This window comes from Mustela putorius, unplaced genomic scaffold (assembly GCF_011764305.1).
Source record: "Mustela putorius furo isolate JIRA1106 unplaced genomic scaffold, ASM1176430v1.1 tig00000997_pilon_pilon_pilon, whole genome shotgun sequence".
Taxonomy (NCBI): Eukaryota; Metazoa; Chordata; class Mammalia; order Carnivora; family Mustelidae; genus Mustela; species Mustela putorius.
Genome location: NW_025421527.1, coordinates 3593964 through 3618326, shown reverse-complemented (window position 1 = coordinate 3618326; position 24363 = coordinate 3593964). Strand labels below are relative to the sequence as shown.

Sequence of the window (24363 nt, the reverse complement as noted above, 5' to 3'; positions counted from 1 at the left end):
TGTCTCTGTGCTCCTGCCGTGGTCACTGTTCTGTCCCAAGCACGTCTCTGTCCCTCTCAGTGATGGCCACAGCCCTTGCGCTGTGGGTGGAAGTGGGAGACGGGAATTTTCAGGGGCCCAGAAGCTCACCTCAACGTGCTGTTAAATTTGGGGCCCACAATAGCTGGGGTCCTGTGGATCCCAGACGCTGCTGGTGGGATAAGGGCCCTGGAGGGTCCAGCAGGGAACCCCTTTCGAACAATGTTGGGGAGCAAAGGTCTCATCCAGAGAGCACTCCATCCTCCACCTGCCTCTTCCTCTCTGAGCATCTCCTGCTTCCTTGCATCTGTGTGTCCCATGCTTGGGACAGTTCGTGTAAGGTTTTGATAGACACCCAATTTCCTGTTGTTCATGGATTTCCAAGGTGCAGAATATGTGGAACAGCCTGAAGCCATCTTGTCCACAAATGGAAAGTTTTTAATGGGGGAAAAAAACCCCAAATGCTAGTGAAACAAAGAGATGTGTGAGCTAGAGCCAGGCCAGAGAGCACCAGTGATAAGTCCCTAAGAGAAGGGGTCAGTAATCAGAGAGCTTCAGATAGCCGATTGGCATCTGTCCACTTCACAGAGGCCATAAGCCAGCAGCGGCCTGGGGCCTGCACGGGGAGCAGGCCTCAACCTCCGGTGTCTGGGGCGGAGTCCGTGTGTTTCCTGAACTGGCCAGAAGGACAGCATTTCTGAGCACCCACGAGATGCAGCAGCGGGGAAACCACCCGGGAGCTCATGGCCCAGAGCAGCAGGTGCGCGGCCCAGGGGCCCGGGGCCCGGGCTCGGCTCCTGTGTGACGCCCAGGCCTCTGCCCCATCCGCTCTGCCTCTCTTCCCCCTCCCTGTCCTCTCTGACCTCCTACTCTCCGCGTCTCCCCACAGACTGCACCTTCCTCACTGCTCGGCATCTCCTTCTCCACACTCACAAAGGAAGAAAGGAGGGTCTAGTACTGGAAAAAAATCCCAATTACATCACATACAAAGTTTCCCGAATAAACAGAACAGAAATGTATGACAAAGAGGGACTATCATTTTCCCTGATAGAAATGGAGAGGTACCATGTCTACGCACGCTTGGAAACTAGGCTCTTCCCGATGATCTCCGGATACTGGACTGGCTGTGAGCTCAGACGGCTTCTAGGCATTGGCCAGAGGTTTGGACCCCACGAGAGCCCCAGGGATGCCCTCCTGCTGGGTCTCCATCCTCTTGCTTCCCTGTCTCATTCGTCTTGTCCCGCTCCCCACATGCCTGCAGCACCCAGCCCCCTACATCCCCACGAAGTCCTCTTCACTCTGCCTTTGGAGAAGAGACTCCCAGCGGCTGGCCCAGGGGATTCCTGCAAGAGTCACAGGAGGCAGGAGCTGGAAGCTGCTCTCCAGGATGTTTTGTATGAAAAGAAAGCCAGGAAGCAAGAGATCCCTCCAGGGTTTGGTCTGTTTGCTCACGCAGAAGGCGGGAGCGATGGAAACTGTTGCTCTCTCCTTCACCTCGGAGTTGTGCCAGTAACGGTAAACTGAGGGATTCCCCACAACTACCCAGGTGCCTCGGGAGAAATCCTGCCAAGTTATTGTCTGACTCTGAATAAAGTAATATGTTTAATCTCTCCAAACTGTAATACTACCCAAAATATTGACTCAGAAGCAAAGATATTCACTCCAACACTGCTCATCATGGTGAGTAATTGTCAATATGATAATGGTCCCCCAATAAGTAATTTACAAAACAAGTTACTATGTATCCAAACATACCAAGCAAACTACAAAGATCTTTGAACATTTAAAGGCATGAAAACATCAAAATTTTTTAAGAAATAAAAACAGGTTACAGTCATTATTCCTTTAAAATCACATATTTATGAGCACGAGAGCACATTCATGGAAAATACTACTCTGGCTGATGGCTACTGAAATAATAACAATTATCAGAGTGATGAAAGTATGAGTGAGTTAATAGTCTCTTTCACTGTCTGTATTTCTAAATTTTCTACAGTGAAGATACAGTATTTTATAGATTAAAACCCATGGGTTTTGTGACTTCAGTCACGTCCAGGTGGTAGCCCTCAGACTGCAGAGTACTGGGGTCATACTTGTGCATGTGAAGTGTGTGGACAGGAGGAGCGTTCCGTGGCAGCTCTTAGACGGTCCGCCTCTATGGATGAGAGGGGCCACTGGCTACTTAGCCATCAGAATTATAACCATTTTAAATTATTTTTTTCTGATAAACATCAAATTTGTTGTGCATAGTTTCTAAAATATTCCAGATTATCTCTCTGTAGATTAACGACCAAACCCAAGCCCCAGTCACTCTGTCCTTCCCATTGGGGACCTATCTTTAGCAAGGGAGTGGATTATAGAAGATATTAATCAAAGCGTTAAAAATCTGATAGTTGCATTTGCATTTGATAGCCACTTTGTTTGAGATTCTCGTTACCCAACTTTTTAAACATTTTTGTACTAAGTTTGAGGTTAAGTGATAATTATGCATATTTTATTTAATGAAAACTTATTTGGTGCTACTTAATGCCAGACATTGTTCTATGTGAATTACGAATATTTACAAATGGTTTGCCCCCATTTAAAGGTGAAGAAACTGAGGCACCTGGAGGTTAAGTAGTTTGTTGAAGACTACACAATTAGTGGGGGATGGGATTGGGACCCCACCCTAGACGGGGTTCCCAGAGGTTATGATCTTACTCTTTGCATGATTGTACCAATGGATGTAAAATATTCAGCATTTCAAGAAGACATAAATACAGTTGTTACTTTTAAATCAATGTGAGTCAATGTACAAAACAAGCATTCAAAAATGGACAAATATGGCAAGCCAGCTCAAGCTGCTGTTCCTTCACACAAACTCAACCCTAAAGTTCTCACAAGAGCAAGAGAGGATTTATTGAAAACTTGAGATGCCTGTGGAGACAAAAGGCAATGAATTCCCAGCTTGGAAGATGAAGAGAAGCTCCAGAAATGGATTCTGTTCACATCACCTCAGAGCAGATGTAGATGAAGGCTTGTCTCTTGTGCTCCTTGTTCTTCCTCAACTCTTCGAACTTTGAAGCAAATACCATATGATTTCACTCATACGTGGAATTTAAGAAACAAAATAGATGAACATGGGGAAGGGAAGGAAAAATAAAATAAGATAAAAACAGAAAGGGAGACAAACCATAGAGACTCTTAACTCTAGGAACAAATGGAGGGCTGCTGGAAGGAAGGGTGGGGGGGGGAGGGCGTGACTGGGGGATGGGCATTAGGGAGGCCACTTGATGTAATGAGCGCCGGGTGTTCTATGCAGCTGATGAATCACTATACTTCTGAAACTAGTAAGACTCTATATGTTAACTAAATTGAATTTAAATTAAAAATTTTAAAAAGAGAGAACGTAACAAAGATAATCATCCCACACAGCTTCTGGGACTCAGGAGCGGTTCGGTAAATATTGACTAAATGGAAGAGGACATTGGGAGAGAATGTGATGAGAACCAAAACGATGACCCAGCTGGCCTTCTCAGCACTTGCCGCACATTCTGTCTGTGAGACGTCATGAAGTTTGGCTTTTTTATAAACTTTTTTTCAGCCCTTAGTGCTGTTCCATCTTTGTTGGGGTTCTGCCCCCCAGTGTCTCCGAGTGTTATGTCTCCTTCACATCAGAGTAGATGATATGAGAGTCCTAGAAGAGATGCGCAGGTGAAGGAAGAAAAGGACTATGGCTGGTGGGGGACTAGATGAGGAAGGAACTCTCCAGAAGTCCAGCTCACCTTGTTCTCCAGAATCATCCTTCTGGTGTTTGCTGTGGAGAAAAAAAATATTACTTAGACTTCATTCTCAGACAGTGCTCCAGGGTACAGGATGGCAATGCTTATTGTGTGGTTTCCAGCTTCTCTTGTTCTTCTGTAAAACCCATGCCTTAATATTGTCCACTCTGCAGTCCTTTGAAGACCACCCAAGCTCTAAGCCTTCTGTCAACCCTTGTTAAACAAAACCTTTCCTCTCTTTGATACAATTTCTGTAGATCATTGACAATATTCTGTCAGAGCTCATTCTCCTGTTATCTCTTTATGTCCTTCAGATAAAACCACAGGTGTTCATGCACTACACAGAGGGAAATGGGACACAGAGATGAAGGATGGGAGGCCTGAATCACACTTCCACTTGAGGGTGTGGGGCCTGCTTTCTTCTCCCTTCATCTCAGGTGGGCAGAATAGAAACCAATCCCCCTCCTGCCCTTGGCAACACATCAGCCCCGGGAGGGCCTGCAGGATAAGCATGCAGTGGGCAAGACTGTGCCTTTTCAGGTTTGCTGGGCTGGTCCCAGGCAGGGAAGGAGAATGACAGGGTCATGGGCTCTCTGTAGGCTGCTGTGGTACAACTGTAAGCAAGGCTGGCCAAGGACCTGTGGTTCAGAGGAGTACAGCTGGCTGACCCTTTCCTGGGACACCTGCCAGGCTGCCAGCAGCCTCTGGCTTCAACAGAAGCAGCCAGGAGTACAGAGCAAAGGACACGGCTGAAGGTTGCAGCTTTAAGGGCAGTGGAGCAGTAGCTTGAAGGACATGACTCTGCAGTTCTAAAGAACTACTGACTCAACTCTTGGAAGACTACACATCAAAGCGCAAGTCTCCAGATTAGGCTGATGTGTTCAGTGACCCTTTCCATGGCGTCTTCAGACTGGACTTCACATACCATACTTCAGATATTCTCATTCTTTCCTGATTTGTTTTATTCCTTTGCCTTGTATCCCAGATTCTCACTAATTGTCGGTTCTCAACTGACCATCTGTTTTGTTTTGTTTTGTTTTGTAATTCAGCTCCTCCCTGAGAACCTGCCTGCAAATACCTCTTGCTCCTTCTTGGATTCACAGATTGCATATATGAAGGTCAAATGATGTGAGCAAGCCTCACTTGTGCACGTGGTGCCCCTTACTGGGAAGACGCATCTAACAAGAACCATTTTGTAGTTTCTCACCTGAGTTTTCTGGTGGCTGAATGCTCCAGACCTGGGAATAAACCACATCTATAGGGCCCACTGCAAGGAAAAGACATTGGTTCAAAGACATCCATGGACATGAGGTTCAAATTTTATATGTGCTGTCCCAGACTCCTGCTTTGTGACTGTCCTCCCAACCTCAACCTGAGGGTCATTTATTGATTGAGGGTCATTTATTGATTGAGATTGGGACTCAGGGTACCAGGGCGTGCAGACCTCGTCATGTTTTCTTACCTGCTTTCCTCTTCCCTCTATGCTGCAGCCCTGGAGCCCCTTCCAGTCGGGGAGACTCACCATTGACATAGTCTGGCTGCAGCTCCTCTATGTCGGGGAGTGAGCTGGCATGGGTGGACTCTTGAGGGTTTGCACTGGAAGCGTCTCTGAGAAAAAGCAAACTAACTACATGATAGTCTCCAGGGCAAGAGCGAGAACACAGAGAAGGCAGGCTGGGGAGAATGTGGGAGAAGCCTGGCAGACGTGGCACTTGGCTCATGTGATTTGATGGCTCTTAGTCTAGCCTCTCAGGGTGTGGTCTTTTAGGTGGGCAGCCAGAGACAGGCCACAGAATCACAGAGTACTTTTTTATAGGATGGCCCCTCTGATCTGGCAAAAATGTTCGATTCCTCATCTTTAGCTTTTTCAAAAGTTATAAACAAGAGAACAATATTGCCTCAGCTTTAATCTCTTCTCTCACAAGGTCTCCTAGAACTTCATCTGCTTCTTTTTCATCAGTTTATCTCTCTCCTTTGTATACTGTATGTAGCATATATTCTTCATAAGACAATATGTCCCCTGTGGAAATAAACTCCATTTTATGCATGTTTTCACACCTTTCAAAGTCTGACAAGAACTTACTCATACATTGTAAGTCTCCATAAATAATCTTGAGAATGTGAATTAGTAAACTAATTTAGAAATCTTGACTCCTACACAAGATAGCACCTTATCACATGGGCCACCACGAGATAGCACCCTGATCCACAAATGTAATGAACACAGACATGGCTGAGTGTCACAGAAAGATACTGTGTGACCTGTGCAAGTAGTAAGAGCATGATTCACAATGGAAAATCATGAAGGGAGACGTTCTCTAGAGTTCCCATTTTGAATAGGAAAGTTCTCACCTGGGTGCATGTGGGGCAGAGCGTCCTCCTGAAAAGCAGATGAAGGAACATTCGTTTTAGGGGAGACACCTTTATCTCTTGAAACTTTGCCCCGACTTAACCACATGTGGTCTTGGTGGGTATAAGATTCAGAGTAGGGATCCAGTTGCATTGCATCCTGAGGACTCCTTATTTTCTCCAGCACCGTTGGCTGGATAATCCTACTGGTGTAACATGCCACTCCCAATGGCAAACCTCTCAGGCATAGGTCACTCTTTCTGGAATTTTTATTGCTCTTTCAATTATTGCAAAATATATGTTGACTGCTGATGACTTTACTGGCCTCCTTATTCAGGCGGAACCCTCTCACTTTCTAAACGTTTTGGTACTGCAACCCCCACTCTAAAGCGTTGTCTTGGGGTAGGGCTTGATGTTGACCTTCGTAAGACCCATTGGGATCTCCTTCATACCACCTAGCTTTACAGAGAGATGCAGAACAAGAAACACAGCAGAGCAGCTTGGACGTGTCAGCTGTGTCACCAGTGGCCAAGGAACTCTTTCCTGGTCCTTCAACTAACAGCTCAGGGGACAAGTGCACATGGCTGGAGCGGAGGCCACTACAAGGGACATAATCGGTCTCAAGAGTCCTGCTGCATTTGGGGGTGTGCTCGTTTGTGCTTCTCACCCAGCATCACCCTACTCGGAGCCCTTCTAGTTTAGAGGTGGCTCAGCAATCATGGAAAACGTTGCCTAGTGATATAGCCAGCTCTCCAGCTTGATCAGAGTTTTTGGATACAGTGTTAGAGAAGGAAGAACTAACTTATTTTCTTCAAGGAAAGGAAGAAAGATCTCAGGATTTTCTACCAAGCCAAAAGTCATTCCACCATAAGGCGAGGAATGGCATCTTCAAACAGTATGAAATCGGTATATGTGTGTGATTCTAACACCTCCTTCCTGAGTAAATTATTTTTGAAGTGGACTCGGTGATATCTTGGCTCCCAAAGGAAACTTCAAAAATGTTCTAAAAAATGAATATGGTATAAAACGATCTTCTCTGATCTTAGTGTAACTGGAAATTCTTAATAGAACTGTGAAGAAATCTGGATATATCTGTAACATATACATTTTAGGGAATTAAGTCTTAAGCTACTAAATACATATATAAATATATAAGACAAGGGAAAGCAAATCTTTTAAATGTCTCATTTGTTCCAAAGAATGAGACTAACAAGAACAGAATGCAGCCACTTAACAAAGATAAAAGCAGCAATTTCAGAATTAGAAAGCAAATGGACAAATCAAATAAATCATTCTAGCAGCTTCATTTTTTAATCAAAAGGGGTGGATATTCCTTTTTCTACGCCAGTCGAGAATGTGAAAGGAGAAGGCACAGAGGGCAAGTGCAGCCGTGGGGGACCTAGAAGAACCCTAGGACAGCACTTCACTCAATGCTAAGGAAACAAATTGGCGACCCTCGATAAGACAGACAATGTTCTAGGGAAATTCCCCAGAAGATAAAGAAAACGTGAGCAGAGGGTGGTGGTCGGTCAGGATGGAGTGCGCTCTGCTACCTGAACAAACCAACCTCGGTTTGCAGGGTTTAGAGCAGCGAAGGTTTGTAAATTTCCCACTCGTGTTGCAGACCTTCAGAAATCTGCTGGGGGTTCTGTCACTCAGGGACGGAGTCCTTCAGGGACCTAGGCTGCTGGAGGCCAGACCATCTAGAGACACTGTTAACCTTGCATGCGTTTGCATGAGCACCAGCGCATGGGAAGGACAACGGGACATTAGCACCTCGCTGGTAAATGCTTCTGACAGGAAACAGTGCAAGCGGCTTCTGCCCGCAATCCTCTGGCCACATCTTGCTTCGAGAAAACAGAGAAATGCAGCTGTCCATGCGCCCGGAGGTACGGGAGGGCTGGGTGTCAGTAAGCACTAGCAGCACCTCTCACAAGATTAGTTACCAGAGCAGAGACGGCAATAGCTGTCAAAGACCTGCTCCCCCAAACCCACCAGGCACAGCTTCCACAAGGAAGCCCCACAAAATCTTGAGAAAACAGATCATTATATTACCATGTAAACTACTCCAGAACACGTAAGACACACAAAAAGAAGGAAAATGTTGAGCTTCCTTTATGACGGTGAGACAAAACCCAGAAAAGATCACAATAACAACAAATCTGGCAAGTGTCAACATTACTATTAATGGGAAAAAAAAACCTTTCAAAAGATTGCTAATTTATATTAAAACTGCATCACTATAATTGGATTTTTATGAAGAACGCAAAGATCAGTCAATATTAGGTATTCTGGTATAATATAATTAGTTGATTTAATACCTGAAAAAGAGAAATATATGATGATAATCACAGATACCAATGAAGTATTAGCAAAAATTTATAGTAGTTTCTGAGAAATTGTCTTAATAAAATAAGAATGCTGGAACTTAATTAAAAGAGGCATTTTAATTAAAAAAACTGGAACTTAATTAAAAGAGGTATTTACACTACATAGCAGCGAAATACTAGATAATTTCCCTCAAAAACAGGAACCTGACAAGCTTATCCACATAAGATACCAGAGGTCCTTGGTCCTTGAGCATATAATTAGACATGAAAATTTAATTTGCATAAAAATTGAAAAGGAGAAGATAAATTTTTTTTGTTTTGTAGATTGTTTCTATATTTGAAAGAATCAATAGTATATTGGTATGTAGATGAAAAGTGAGAGAATTCATCAGTATGGATGAATGAGAAATCATTTTATGTTAACAAACAACCTCTCCATAGCCTCATATTTTTATGAATTCAAAACTATAATGAAAGAAAAAAAAAACAGTATCACAGTTCCTGAGTCTTGAATGGTCTGCTTAAAAAAATATAGTTTCTGTTGGACTTGAAAAAACTGAATTACATTTGCACTATCTGATGAGTTTCCAAAATTTATTTCATCCTGTGGTAGCTGATAGGTCTAAGGAAGCATTTTGCAAGTTTAAAAGTTTATCTTGCATTTCTGTTGTGCCCCATGCTTGTCCTGTATCTTAGAGATTAATAAATGACACTCACTGAAGAGAGGGAGCTGGGGGAAATCAGGGAAACATGCAAGAGGAGGATCGTTAAGTTCATGAGGCTCTATGGCAGGGTTGAGGTTTTGTGCCCAGGCCAGCGTGGACCCAGTCTTAGCTCTGCCTTCTAGTGGCTGTGTGAACAAGGCTGCCCCCTTAACTTCCACAAGATTATTAAACCTGGACCATAAAACACACTTAAAAATTATTTCCTATAGTTATAGATAATATGTGTAAGCTTGCCATACACAACAAAGGCAATAATTGGTCATAGGTAACATGTCTTGGCTAGCAGAATATTAGTAGGGGTCAGAAGGGGATGTCACTTAGAGGAGTCCTCAAAATTCCTGATCCTACAAATAAAGCAGAGAAAAAGTCATGAGGAAAACACAGCAGCTTTGTGGGAGTGTTGGTTAGTGAAGCTGGTGCTTTGATGCTTCCAATGATGACAGAAGAAGAAATTGAACAGACCTTTCTTCTGAGAACTGGAAATATTTGACAAAATACTGGTGGAAGTCTATTTATAGGGTTGAAGAGGCGATAGGATAGAGAAGAACTATGAGGCTCTGGGAAAGAGGGCTAGCTCTGGAACCGCTGGTCCTGTGGGGGATTTATCAAGGCCAGACAGGGTGGCCCAGGGGCTGGAGCTTCAGGATGTCTGGTGGGGTGGGGAGGCATGGACTGGAATGTGCAGAGGTTTGTTTGGAAATTTAAAAAATATGGCTGCAAATTCTTTGACACTGAGATATCCATTTGGAGGTGGAAGCTGTGATCCCTCTCCTTGCATCCCAGCAAGTTTATTAGGGACCCAGTGAAACCAAGTCATCTGAAATTAGGTGGAAAAACACATTGCAGATTCGCTATCACACTTGCTTTTGAAAGGGAAGCCAGCATGTAACATGTTTGACTGCCCTGCAGCATCATGCTGCGAAGGGTCCAGGCCACACTAAGAGGTTGTGCCTCTGTTCTAGCTGAGAGTCTCAGTCGAGGCCCCACCCTCCAGCCATCACCAGTCACAGCATGCATGTGCATGAAGATGTCTCATGTGACTCATATGAGACATCCAAGAATTGAAAGAGGAGTCACTGCTCTTGCCATGAGTAACTAACAAGAAATTGATAAATATCCAAGATCTATCCAAGACCTATAAAGAACTTCTCAAACTCAAATAATCAAGTCAAGAAATGGGCAGAAGACATGAACAGACACTTCTCCAAAGAAGACATACAAATGGCTAACAAACATATGAAAAAATGTTCATCATCATTAGCCATTAGGGAAATTCAAATCAAAACCACATTGTGGTATCTCCTTACACCAGATAGAATGGCAAAAATTGACAAGGCAAGAAACAGCAAATGTTGGAGAAGTTGTGTAGAAAGGGGAACCCTCTTACACTATAGGTAGGAATGCAGGTTGGTAAAACCACTTTGGAAAACAGTAGGGAGGTTCCTCAAAAAAATAAAAATAGAGCTACCCTACAACCCATCAATTTCACTACTGGGTATTTATCCCAAAGATACAGATATAGTGAAAAGAAAGTCCATCTGTACCCCAGTGTTCATAGCAGCAATGGCCATAATAACCAAACTGTGGGAAGAGTTTGTGGAAAGAGTTGTCGAAGATGCCCTTTGACAAATGAATGGATAAGGAAGATGTGGTCCATATACTCAATAGAGCATTAATCAGCCGTCAGAAAGGATAAATACCCAACATTTGCATCAACATGGATGGGACTGGAGGAGATTATGCTGAGTGAAATAAGTCAAGCAGAGAGAGTCAATTATCATATGGTCTCACTAACTTGTGGAGCATAAGGAATAACACAGAGGACAGTAGGAGAAGGAAAGGAAAAGTGAATTGGGGGAAGTTGGAGGGAGAGACGAACCATGAGAGACTGTGGACTCTGAGAAACGAACTGAGAGTTTTAGAGGGGTGATGGTGGGGGATGGGTGAGCCCGGTGGTGGGTATTAAGGAGGGCACATATGGCACGGAGCACTGTATGTTATATGCAAACAATGAATCATGGAACACTACATCAAAAGCTAATGATGTACTATATGGTGACATAACATAAGAAAATCAATAAATAAAGGAGAAAAGTGTACTAAATTGTTTTCCTTTCTTTAAATCCAGTTACTTATGTTTTACTCCCCTGCATATAAACTGAATATGTCTATTGAAGATTATTAAATAATTAATTATTAAATAATTTAACAATTGGACATTTTTATTTAAAAGGCAAGCATGAAGGACTGTGTTAACGGTTTTAATCTCCACGCAGGGGAACATGACATATTCTAAAATGAGTAATATGGCAGCATTACCCACTGCATGAAACCTTAGAAAATCATGAAGTGTAAAATAATTCATCAGATTTGGGGAGATTTTCTTTCTTCCTTTTTTCAAATCCAATCTGTCTCAGTAATAGAAAAGTTCACAACAATGAAAGGCAATCAAAACAAATGGTAAATAACCAACCTGCTATCTTGTGGGACCCGTAATAACAGAGCAGAGCAGCAGCTATAAAACCGAGGCCACCACACAGCGTCCCGAGAACTCTGGCTGTGACATGGTCTCTTCTGCAGCCAATGGTCCCTACAGGAAGACACAGTACATCAGGCTTAGAGGGTCAAGTCTTGCATCCTGGAATCCTTGTGCAGTACTCTGTAGGAATGGTTAATATAATTTCACACGTTATCTGAGTATGATGTGTACTTTCCAGGTTGCTGTGGAGAGAAGAGAAGCAGCCAGGCACTGAGATCACCTACTCCAAACTCCCACACAGAGTATACATCACTTGGACCTCTGCCTATCTTCCAAAAGCCCGATATGGTCCCAGTGCCGACTACTGGAGCAGAACCATTATTCATAACACTCCTGTATCCAGGGACCATCAACCCACCTGTTACGTTGAGTGGTACCACCTCACTGCGCTGGGCCCCCAGGCCATTGTCGGCCTCACAGGAGTAGTTTCCAGAATGTTCTGCGGTCAGAGAGAGGTTGAAGGACGCTCCTCCTCCAGAGGGGACCGAAATGTTCACCAGGGTGACATTCTCATGGTAAAACCGGTACAGGATTGGGGGAGAGCCTCTCTGGGCCTCACAGTGAAGCTCCACCACGTTCCCCACCATGGCCTGGGGCCCCAGCTCCCTGAGGGTGAGGACGGGGTGGGACACTGGACCTGAGGGAGACAAGGGGCCGGTGGAGAGGATTCGTGAGGCCATAGCAGACACACAGACCCCCCAGACTAGGACGTCAGTGAAGGGCCTGGCCCCTTGGTCATTGTGTGTCTCCAAGATTCTTAACAATGTCTTTAGTATTGGGGGGGCTATCGAGTCTGGGCTATTGTCTAAAGACACGGTCCCTTGTCATTATCAGCCTTTTTCTAAGCCGGTCCAGCCCCTTCATGTTTTCTCGCACGGAAAGAAGGATGCTGCTGTCTAACTTGCAGGGGTGAACCAGCCTCCGGTTGCCGCTGACCCCTGGCATGTGACTCCTGGTACCGCGGCCTTGGTCTGGGGTTTCTGTCTGGGCTGACTCAGAGTGCAACTCACTTCTCACACGGACGCTCAGCAGCCGGCTCTGGACGGGGTCATGGCCGTTGTCAGCTCTGCAGTAATAGCGGCCAGCATCGCCCTCCTGCACAGCCGGGACCTCCAGCTCCGCTGACAGGGAACGCTGGGTCTTCCTTCCCACACTGGCTCTTGTGGCCTCTCTGTGCCAGGAGAACGTGATGTTTCCCGTGCCTTTGGCCACAGAGCAGAGGAGGACCAGGCTCCCTCCTTCGATCACCGGGCCCCTGGGGGCCCAGATCTCTAAGCTTACATTAGAGACGGGCACTCCTAGACAGACGAAGATGGCAGGTGAGGAGCTGGACTAGGGAGGACTCTGCAACCAGGCCGTGAATTTCTTCACGCTGACGCTTGAAGTGGGAATAAGGGCAGGGCTCATGCAATCCATTAGAAGTGCCCACAGGAAGGGAATCCACAGTGATGACTCTTGAAGAATATGGGTGTTTATACTGCATGTCCCACCCCCCATCCTGCCTAATACCATGGGATCACTAACGAATGTGCGATGGGTCACCTGCTCCAAGGACAGGAGAGCATTTCTGCAGGGAGGAGTTGCTGTGCCGAGTGGGGCCTTCTGCACAGAGTGAAGGGGTCTCTGGTAGCATCAGTCCTACCTCAGGAAAGGCACTGTTCCCACTAACAACATCAGTGACCATTCCTGCATTATCCTCAGTTTCAAGGGGTCCACACGAATTAAAATGCCTCCTCTGGCTTTTCTGCTTTTCTCCGAGGCCTCATGTGTCCTCCGACTCTGGAGCACTGTGGTGCCTTCTAACAAACCAACTTGTGTTGCAAGCCGTGGGGGGGGGGGAGGGGAATGTGCAGAGCCCCTGGGGAGCCTGTGCCTTGCTGGGTGAAGTCCCAGCTCACTCCGAAACACCGGCCTGGCAGGAAGGGTAGCTATGGCTGGTGCACATCACTTCAATAAAGAAGAGGAAGGTTATAAGGAGTGTTTATAACAGAAGGAAAAAAAGCTGCAAATGCAGTACCGGTGCTCATAGACAGCACACCAAGACTTAATCAGTTTCAGCCCATCCTGGGAACGCGACCTCCTAAAAGTCAGTCTGAAATTTCCTGTTCTGCACTAAAGAGGTTATCTGTGTGATACACAAAAAACAAAAAACCAAAAAAAAGGAAAAAAACCAACAAAAACCGGGCAGTTTCCTCATCCCGCAAAGCTGTCCTGGCCTGGGGAAATCCTCTTTTATTTTGCTAAGAACCCCTTCCCCCACCTCGTGCCTATAAACACTCGCATTTCCTACAACTCCCCTGAGCATCTCTCTGCCTGCTAGCTGGGATCCTGCTGACTCACGAATGCCTGATACAGTCAATCCCATCTTCACTTTCACTCCACTGGGTTCGGTTTTTTAACAGGAGCTTGCCCATTTGTTATTTTTACGAAACGCCCATTCTCTAGCTCACATCCCACTTTCCACAAGGACAGGAATTGCAAGAGAACCCAAAAGACGAGGGTCCAGGAGTGAAGCTGCCTGACTCCCCACGCTGAGACCCACGGGGGTACTTACTCTGCACGTGAATCTGGGATTGGAGGCTCTGTTTTCTGACCGTGAGAGCTGCTGTCTCTGCCTGGCACCAGTAGGACCCTGAGTCCTCCGTCCACATGGCGGGGACCCGGAGCTCTGGGGAGCTGCTCCAGCCAGACCCCAGGGCTTTGCCGTCTCTGAAGAAGCAAAATTGGAGCTGAACGTTTGACCTCTGTGGAGAAGGCCGGGTCTCACAGGTCAGGGTCACGGGGCTCCCCTCGGTGGGCCGGTAGGAGCTGACAGTGAGCACAGGGCGTGGAAACAGTTCTGGAGGGAAGGATCACAAGCATCCTGAGCAGGAAGTCGGTGGTTCTTGCTCAAAAGCAACCCCAGCCAATGTGACCTTCAGACCAGACAATGACCTTCAGACCAGACAGGTTGCCTCACCGGCTCCCACCTGCGGTCTCACCGCGGGACTCTGGTTCACATCTGCCGTGGGGCCAGGCGTCCCCTCCAGGGACCTGCCTGCCCTGCCCTGGTCTCATCCAGCCCAGCTCCCGCAGGAGGGAAGCATTTACCTAGTACTTCAATCCCGACGCTTCTCGAAGATTTTGACCTCGGAAGGAAGTATTTTCTGGCGGTAGCCGAACAGGAGTACTGGCCACTGTCCCTCGGAGCTGCACGAGGGATAGAAACGCTGGAGACTTTGTCTGGAAACTGTAGCTGTTTTCCATCCCTGTAATACACCACGGTCTGAATTTTCCACCAGTCCTTTTTCTTCTGGCACATCAGATCTATGCTGTCTCCTTCAAAGACAACGGAGGGAGCCTCGAGGGTCAGCCAGTCTGCAAAAGAGGGCGTGAGGGGGCTGGATTTGCCGTTTCTCCTGCAAGCCAGATGCCTGACCCCTTCCTGTGCTCTTGGATAACGCAGTTCCTTCCCCTTCAGGCAGGACGGACCTTCCAACCCCCCCCCCCCGCTTTACCTACTTGGGGCCACCACGTCCTCTTTTTTTCTGTGGGGTATCTGAGTCAGCATGGGCTGCTGTAACAAAACACCGTATGCCGGGTGTCTCATTTACAACAGACATTTATTTCTCAGGGTTCTGGAGGCTGAAAGTCTCAGATCGAGGTGCGGGCAGAGTCAGGTTCTGGTGAGGCCGCTCTTCCGGGCTGAAGACGGCAGACGTCTTGTGTATTTTCACTTTCTAGTTCTCCGGCCTCTTTTCTCACGACACTAATCCCATCCTGAGGACGTCACCTCCATGACCTTATAGTTCCCAAGGGCCCCACCCCCAGCTACCATCCTCCTGGGATTACGGTTTCAACACAGGAGTCTGGGGGTGAGGACACAAACATTCGGTCAATGGCAGGAATGTCAAAGTAAACCTAATTTGTCACAGGGATATGAGAGTGAAGTTCCTCCTGGTTAGCTCTCTCTACTGGTGATGTCACACGGGGGACCTCGGTCCTCAGGGGACATGCTGCTGTCCCACCTCCCCAGCTCTGATCCAGCCTTGGAAGGCAGTACGCTGTGCTCTAAGTTCATGGTCTCTGTCTTCTTCTTGTCTGCTCAGAGGAAACCGCCTAGGGGGCCTGGGTATCTGGTTACTGGAATAAGACCCCATACCTCAAACCTCAGGACTTCCCACCTGACTAGTTTCCAAACACGTCCCCACCCAGTCCATGAGTAATTAGTGGGGAAGCTTTCGTTCATAGTTCAGGTCTTAGGGGACTGATCGTAGTGAAAAGAGTCATTGCTGAAAGTAAGCATCCTCCCCTGGGACTGCCAGCCTCCGACTGCCTTGTGACTACGTATTTACGGTAGCAGGGCACCTTCTGTGTCTGGGACATTTGCATTACCTTTCAGGGCTGCAGTTGAGGATTTTGACCTTGAGGTGAAGAACTAAGTTGTACCCCGAACAAAAACCTCTGCCCCTGTTCCCTGGCGGCATGGCAGCCAGAAGTTGGATGTGTAGTGTAGGGAACCGGAGATCAGCCGTAGAAAGGAGGGAGTGCCTCATAAAATACCCCGGCAGAACCGGAGCCACCATGCCACAGGACGCTCGTGAAATTTAGAATCATAATTTTTGGAAAACATGCTACTGACTGTTCCAGGAGGAGAACCAGATTTGCCTGTTGGACATAAGGAAAACCATCTGGTTTAACAAAAATGAAACCGGAAGGGCAGAAAAGGGGGGTTGCAGAAACAATTAGCTTATTTGAGATTTTCGCTCTCCTTTACTGGTGGAGACTGGATCCCCTGTGGACTCGGCTGTGGAACTTACAATCAAGCTGATTTTTAAACCACCAGTACAGACGTCATCTAGACCCTGGGAAAATGTCCAGGGAGAAAGCTATCAGGGAAGGGGGTAGACATTCTGTGTCATGGTTAGAGAAGCCACTGAAAAGGTTCATGATGGACAAGCTCAAGGGCCCGGGCCGCAGCTGACTACGTGAGCCTGTGGTCGGTTGCTAAGGACCTTTTATAGCCCAGCGTGTGTGCAACAGAGTCCTGCTCCTGAACGGGCTCCGGGCCAGAGCTGCTGCAGCGGCCCCTGGCACCCCGTCCCATTCCTCTCTTGCCATGAAAGGTGAGGTGAGGGTCTGCTCTTCCAAGACAGTGTCTTGGAGCCCTAAGAACACTTTGCCCTTGGTGGCTGGTGTTGGTGAGGCCTGGGAACAAACCTCCATCACTCTAGCTTCAGGCCAGGCTCTCTACATATAGAATAAAATCTTGTTTTTATACTTCCTTTGGTGAGCATAGCTTGAAGTCAAGAAGAGCAAGGTGAGATTAGCTGTAGGCACACAACGTTAGGAGGGTAGCAGAGGTATGATGGCACGCAGAGTTCAGCGATGCCGTGGAGCCAGGGCCACCGGACAACGGCCTAGGAGACCCTTGCCTGCCTGTTAGGGGCAGAAATTGTGCCTGCCCTGCAGCGTGGCCCCAGCAGCTCTCCCACAGCAAGGGCAGCCCAGCACTTACAGCAGATGCTGCAGAGATGCTCTCTGACTCTCGCAGGGCAATGCATTGACTTCCCCACCCGGGACCAGAGCAACCATGACCCACCACCATTCCCACCATGCACACGCTCTCGGCCGTGTGTCTTAGAGAACAGCTGTTCTCAAAGCTGTGAGGACATTCAGCCCGACCTCATGGAGGAGATGTGTTCCCAGGGCCTGGAGAACCATCCTCCCCCAGGGGCCCAGGGGCCGGCTGTCTGGCCTACAATCCCTCTTCCAGATGCCACAGTCCCTATAGCTGGGGTGGTGACCAGGCGGTGGACTCTACCTGGGCAGGCCAGGCAGGCTGTCCTCACCCAGCCAAGGGGGCCCGTCTTGAGGCGGGTTGGGCCAGGGGAGCTGCAACACTGGGACATCTCCACAGCCTGTACTTGTCCCTCTCTGAAGGACCTCATGGGAGCCAGGCGACGGAGACACCAGACCCCGGAACAACAAGACGTAGATGACTCACCTGCCTCTTCACTGAGAGGAGCTGTGAGGGAATCAAAAATCTGAAGTTAGCCCAGAGCATTTGCCCTTACAATTTAGACATTTCTATTACTCTTCTCAACTGCCCCCCAACTCCCCTTCACCCCCTGTTCTGTTCCTCGACTCCATTATCACCAACAACACCATCTCCCTCAAGCACCAGCCGGCCTCCACTCTTGTTACGGTCACAAAGCAGGTGATTCCAAAGGGAGAACCTGGGCTGTGCCCATGGACGGAGCCAGATGTTGAGTGATTCTCTCATCTCCTCATCCTTTCCCTCTCCCCACCAACCTCCTGCGCACCCGGGTGTCCACCACCGTATCCCACGTTACCAAGGGGTCATCAGGAAACACCCAGCCAGTGTTCGTAGTGCAAACTTGACAGCTGGTGTTGTTTCTTGGCCCGATTTTGTGCATGACTTAAGCTTTGACGCCGAGGCACCCGCAGAAGCCTGTGACCCCAGCACACTGAAGCTATCAGACCAGACAGAGAGCAGGGCCCCCTCCCCGCTCCCCCCTGCTCTGAGATCTTGGTGGATTTCCATAACTGACCATGTGGGCCACTTGGTTTATTCTCTTCTCAAACTTTCAGTTCCCACTCATTTGTTTTAATTCACTAGCAGAGAGGGAGCCCATGAAGCTGTGGGACCCAGCCTCCACCCCAGTAAGACCAGAACCCCAGACCCCTGTGTTTATCTCCCCATGACCTTGCTGTTTGATCCTGGAGGTGCTGTGTAGTTTCAAGGCTCTGTAAGTAATAAACCTTTAGCTCTCTGAAGTTTCCTGACAGTTAATACTGATGGACGTCTTGCAGTCCTGATAAGACCCATGAGGGCATGTCTTGCCACAACCTTGCTTATTGATAGCCTGAGACCAGCACATGCAGTTTTGAAAGCCAAACCCGCCTCAAACGGATTCCTTTTCTCTGGCTATATTTTATGTGAGAATCCTTTTACTAATTAACAAATGTTGGTTGGTCTCCTGAATGTAGAGAAAGGAACTTTGTTTCCCTATAGCACTTTCCCTGTCCTGGTAGCCCAAGGTTCAACAGAGGAGCCTGAGCGAAGGATGTCCATGCATCTCTGAACCCCATCTTGGAGATAACTGTTTAAATAGTTTCACAGAGAAGTAGTAAATGTTGAAATTATTAAAACTGTATTTATGAGAACATATTACTCTATGAATTATCTAAGATACCAAAGCAGGAGCTTATAACCCAGGGACAACGGAGGTAGTTGACCTTGACCATTAAGGACAAGGATGCACTGCAGTCTGACTTGCCCAGAGCCCACTCCTGTGCCTCAGACTCTGCTCCCTGAGCTCGAAGCAGACACCCGAGCATTCCTACTGGTCCTGGGCTCTGATAAACCCTCAGGACTTTCAGAAGCTGGAGACCTCCATCTGCTGCCACCTCGGTCCTAATTCAATTATCGGACTCACCAAAGATGACCAACAGTGACCACAGCAGCATGAAGACTTGGTTCGGCTCTCCAAGAAGAGATGTTCCTTCAGCCACAGGCTGGGGTCTGTATGCAGGGAATGGAAACTGCTGTTCAAAGTAAGTATTGCACAATTAAAGAGAGAGAGAGAGAGAAAAAAAAAAAAAAGGAAGTGGAAGGGCTTGTCAATGTCCGGCCACAATCTTCTTTCCTATAGGTGCTATGAGAATGATGATGGTCCTCTAGGTGCCAGAGAACCGCCTTCTCTCAACACTGATGATGGTTAACACACACAGCTGTGCATGAGTTGGACACAGTTCTAGGTGCCTCACACTCACGGGGTTATTTGATGTCCAGAGCAAGCTTCTGGAGTCTGCACAGTCCCCTTTACACAGCTGGGGAAACAGGCAGCAGGGAAGGCAAGCAATGGACCAAGGTCATCACGGTCCGTTTCCAGTGGGGACAGCCAAGAGTCAAACTCAGGCAACCCCGTTCCACAGTCTGGCCCTCAAACGCTGTCGGATCCTACTGTGACGTATAATGCTTCTCAGTGTCCGTCAGGAGAGTAAGGCCAGAGGTGCAACCCCTCAGGCTTCCTGGGTGATCTTTTCTTCAGTCCATAGCTTGCCTTCTAGAACACGATGTCGCCAAGATTCATAACAAATGCTCTGTATCACTGGGAACATTGTCCTCTCCCGTACTTCTAATCCATGCTGCTTTCGACGGCCGTCTGCCCCCAGCGCAGCCACGCCCTCCAGAGCACACATCCCCAGATCCTGTTATCTCTCCCGTTCCGATGAGTTGTGGTCCCTGTAAGTGTTCTGTGCCCCAGTCCGCTCAGGGGCGGGCTGAACAGGCAGATACATGTTTCTTTGTGGACCTGACAGAGCACGAAACTGTAAATCATAAAATCATTGGTATTTGTAACCTGGGGACTGACTGGCGGTGAACTGAATCGATGTCTTCTGTTCAGGTGAAGACTTAGCATCGTCAGTCCCCACAGACAGAGCTTTCCTTCGGGAAATGCTGACGTATACGTGATGTCATACCTCGTATCATCAACGCCTCGCTTAAAGTGGTGTAAAAGGAATGCGAAAAATACCCCACAAACCAGGTTAAAAAATAAATTATGTATCAGACCATATACTGTCAAGCAGCCATTAAAATGATTCTGTAGAATATTTAAATAGCAATGGAAGTTGTTCACGATATACTGTAAGGAAAGGGGCTGTTCAAAGCAATCTATCTGCCACACACCATCCTCCCCAAAATGGACCAATTAAAAAAAAATGTATGGGACAATAAACAGCAATGAGTTAGTGTGATTATATCTGACTAATGTAATTTTTAAAAAGATTTTATTTATTTATTTGAGAGAGAGCGAGAGAGTGGGAGAGGGAGAAGCAGACTCGCTGCTGAGCAGGGATCCCAAAATGGGGCTCGATCCCAGGACCCTGGGATCATAACCTGAGCCGAAGGCAGACATTTAACCCATTGAGCCACCCAGGTACCCCCTGATTAGTGTAATTAAAGTTGGTTTTTATTTTCCTCATTGTGCTTATCATTGTGTTCTTGTATTCTTACAATAAACACATGCTATTTATATATTTCTAAAGGATTCATAAAAAACAAGACCTGGCGTTTTTTAAGCCTCACTCACCTCTAAGTGTACCAAGCAATGCTACTCTACCTTTCTGCACAGGCAAGTGATCTCTTTGTGTTTGGAAGAGGGTGAGTATTTCTCTCCCTGGCACCAGAGCTGCCCACTGAGCTTCTCTCCAAGCCCTTCCTCTGGGAGGGCTTCTAGGTGGCCCGTGGCTCCTCCTCGTCCTGCCCAGTCACGAAAGCACAGGATTCTGATGGAGGACAGTGAGTTAAGGGAGAAAATACAGAAAAAGGCATAAGCAAAATGTGGAGGAAGAACTGGTAGTAGGTGTTGGTTTTTCATAGATATCTGAGCCGATTTTTCAAAGTACTTGTGGTTTCATCCTGTTCTGTACGGACATGTGGCTCTTGAGTTGAGAATTAGCTTTTTCCCATGGCGTTACCAAATGGTGGGAGGTGTGATTTGTGTGAAAGTGAGTGCTGCAGGGGAAGAGAAATGAGTGGCCACAGGGTGGGTAGGTGGGCCACTGGGGTGGCAGTGAGTCCTTGAGGTGACCAGCACACTCCATCCGGATTCTGGTCACACCTGACTGATGGCAGACATTCACATGTGGACGGACACAACTAGCAGGCCCACAAACTCGGATGCAAAGTAGGGGCCACGGCCAGAGACCAGAAGCTCAGCAGTTCATTGGAGGACAAAGTAACTTATGTTCAAGGTTACAGTGGTGGAAGTGAAACTGTAGGGCGGGGTGCACTGGCCAAAGCGAGAGACGTGTGCTGGGATATTTGGCCACCAGCAGGAGGAAGTCGCAGGTTCCAGAAAGAAGCAGAGTTACCTGTAGACACAACAGCTTCTGGGACAGACCGAGTAGACCCTTGACTCGAAGACTCTGCAGGTGGCAGCATACACAAGGCTACCTGTCAGACACAGGGGCAGCAGTGTCCTGCCAACTCCATTCAGTATCTTGGAAGGGACACAAGATGCAAGGCTAGGGGTGTGTGTGTTAGGATTGAGAGAGACAGAGTCTTCATGAACTACAACTCACAAAAAAATAAATACCATCTTCCACTTGAGGAAGTTGATTACCAGGAAAGTCACAATAAGAAAATGAAGCTGGTTCACTTCAGAGATGGGTGTATTTGGTTGAATTTGGGGCTGCAAGGCTGCAATGACAGAATTAAATGTCATAATGTGTGAAGTCCCTTCCCACAGGAATTGGTGCATACGTGCTGTGGATATGGTCCTGTCACCGCCACCACCCTGGTGTGTGTGGGAGCAGCTATGGTAGTAACTTCAGTTGTTACTGTAATTGTCTTGAACAACATGGTAGGTCTTTGTTGAATGAGGTTTGACCTAGATATTCAACAAATGACATTTTATGTCTATGGTGAGAAATACATTCTTCTGGAGATGCTAATGTTTGTTGGAGCAGAGCTGGGTGGCAGGAATCTTGATGTGGTGTCAATAGACACTCTCTAAGTATTATTTAAGCAGAGCCAGACCTTCTGCCCAGAAGACTCTACATAGCATTTCATTAATTCCAAAAATTCTGATGGGCTCTCCATAGTCCAGACAGCATGGCAGGGAATTCGGACCAAGAATATCCAGAAACTTCTGTCCGCTTCCTTCTGGTAGTTGTGAAGATGAAGATGGTTGAGAGACCCAATTCCTCTGAGAATTATCCACATATCTACTCCAGGCAATCTGAGAAAGATAGGAATAAGATTCGACTCAGGTAGTGATGGCTTTAGGAGCCTGGAGTTTTACAGGTCTCAAATTTTTCTTCTTCTTCTTCTTTTTATTTTTTAAGGGATTTTTTTAAAAGACTTATTTATTTATTTATTTGCCAGGCAGAAATAACCAGTAGGCAGAGAGGCAGGCAGAGAGAGAGAGAGGAGGAAGCAGGCTCCCTGCTGAGCAGAGAGCCCAATGCAGGGCTCGATCCCAGGACCCTGAGATCATGACCTGAGCCGAAGGCAGAGGCCTTAACCCACTGAGCCACCCAGGCGGCCCTCAAATTTTTCTTCTTCATGAGGAGGATCACTTTCTTCAGTGTCACTAGGAGTTATTGCTAATCCCTCTTGAAGAAGGCATTGCCATTCCCATGGTGGGAGGTAGAGGAGATCCTAGTCTTGAAGTCTGAGGTGGGGAGGGGTGCAGGAAGACTTAGTGAGGCTTTGGGTAGATATCTGAGCAGAATCTGCAACAGGAAGCAGACCTCCCACGGTCGGTGAGAACCTCCTGACTAGAGGCCGGGCTCCCTGGGGATGGCAGTCATGGTTGGGGCCCCAAGGGATCAAACACAATTCAATCTGAAGCTTTCTATTTTCCATTCTAATTGTATATGTGTGAACTGGGTGGAGGGGACCCTTGGGGAGTTGAGAACACTGACCCTTAGTAGAGCCACCCAAGGCAGCTTCCTTGGGCATCTTCCCAGCAGTAGTATATTGGCTATTGGTGGTAGAAGACCAAGAACTGAGATCCAGACTGTGCTTCTGGCTTTCGGTTTTGATTTCCCTTCAAGGGATTTGCGCATTCTTCTAGCCTGCTCTGCTAACGACTCCTTCCTAGTTCAGGAGGTGGTAATTCACTAGCCGGAGGAAGCGTGCATTCATTCACTCAGTGATGGGTAAATATTACATAACTTTTTAAATGCACAATTAAACAGGTAAAAAAGAAGGGAAATTTCCACCATTACATATAAAGAAAAAAAAAAAAAAGGAAGTGAAAACAGAGTGTTAACACGTACAAATTGATATTACCGGTGCCCTGAGGAGAAAATACTACACTAGATGATTTTTATGAGTACAGTATTTAGTTTATTTGGAACTCAGAAGCAAAACCCTGTATCTGCAAGTGATCGAAGGTTGAAACCAAGACACATAAAATCTGGACCATCAGAAGACATTCTTTTTAAGAAAAGAGTGACCTGGTAGGGAAAAACATTCACCCACCAGCACAGAGATGACAAGTAACCTTGTCTTTCTATGAACTCTGGGGGATATAGAGAGTTTCTCCTGAGATATCAGAACCCCAGGACTGTGCCGCTCCCGTGGGTGGGCCATGGGAAGCCCCAGATAAGGAATTGTAAAAAGTGGTCCCAGGCCAGTGACATCCCCAGGACTTAGAACAGCACATACAGAGCGGCTTTTGAGGGACACAGACAGAAGCATAGGTCATGAAACTCACCATGGACAGGACTTGTCTCCATCAACAGTTACAAACCCCAGCAAATGGTGATGAACAAGATTCAAAATATGTAAGAAATGCAGGCTTAAACACCTAAAACTTCTGGCAGAAGAACTATCTAAGAAATACAATAAATTAAATGTATTTGAACTATTTTAAAGTTGTAAAAATAATAAAATGAAGTGTTACACCCATCACTGTAAAGTGCTATAAAAACAAAAAGGGAAATTTGAAATGGAATCATAATAATTTTTTGAGCATTTGATGTGTGCCATGTACACCTTGAAGCATTTTACGTTTTTTTGGATGTTCTAAGCCTTTTTAAAAATTTTATTTACATTCAATTAATTAGCATATAGTGTATTATTAGTTCCAGAGATAGAGTTTAGTGATTCATCAGCT

The 24363-nt window shown here is 46.8% G+C and overlaps 1 protein-coding gene across 5 annotated transcripts; it reads right to left on the bottom strand.

The window, feature by feature from the left end:
• Positions 1-1693: 1693 nt before the first annotated feature.
• Positions 1694-19320, bottom strand: FCRL2 (Fc receptor like 2). 5 transcript variants are annotated; one of them, XM_045086652.1, is made up of 12 exons: positions 19165-19320; positions 17709-17729; positions 14813-15079; positions 14277-14561; positions 12733-13020; positions 12081-12359; positions 11657-11773; positions 6132-6159; positions 5302-5402; positions 4987-5046; positions 3783-3814; positions 1694-3694 (listed from the first exon to the last, which is right to left on the bottom strand). In XM_045086652.1, exons 1-12 carry the CDS (start codon positions 19193-19195, stop codon positions 3656-3658), a joined length of 1548 nt encoding a protein of 515 aa, XP_044942587.1. In that variant the 5' UTR covers positions 19196-19320; the 3' UTR covers positions 1694-3655. The 5 variants fall into 5 exon arrangements, with proteins under 5 accessions (XP_044942587.1, XP_004775831.1, XP_044942586.1 ...); XM_004775774.3 differs by having other exon boundaries at positions 5302-5387; XM_045086651.1 differs by lacking the exons at positions 17709-17729; positions 19165-19320 and adding an exon at positions 15224-17699.
• Positions 19321-24363: the final 5043 nt, after the last annotated feature.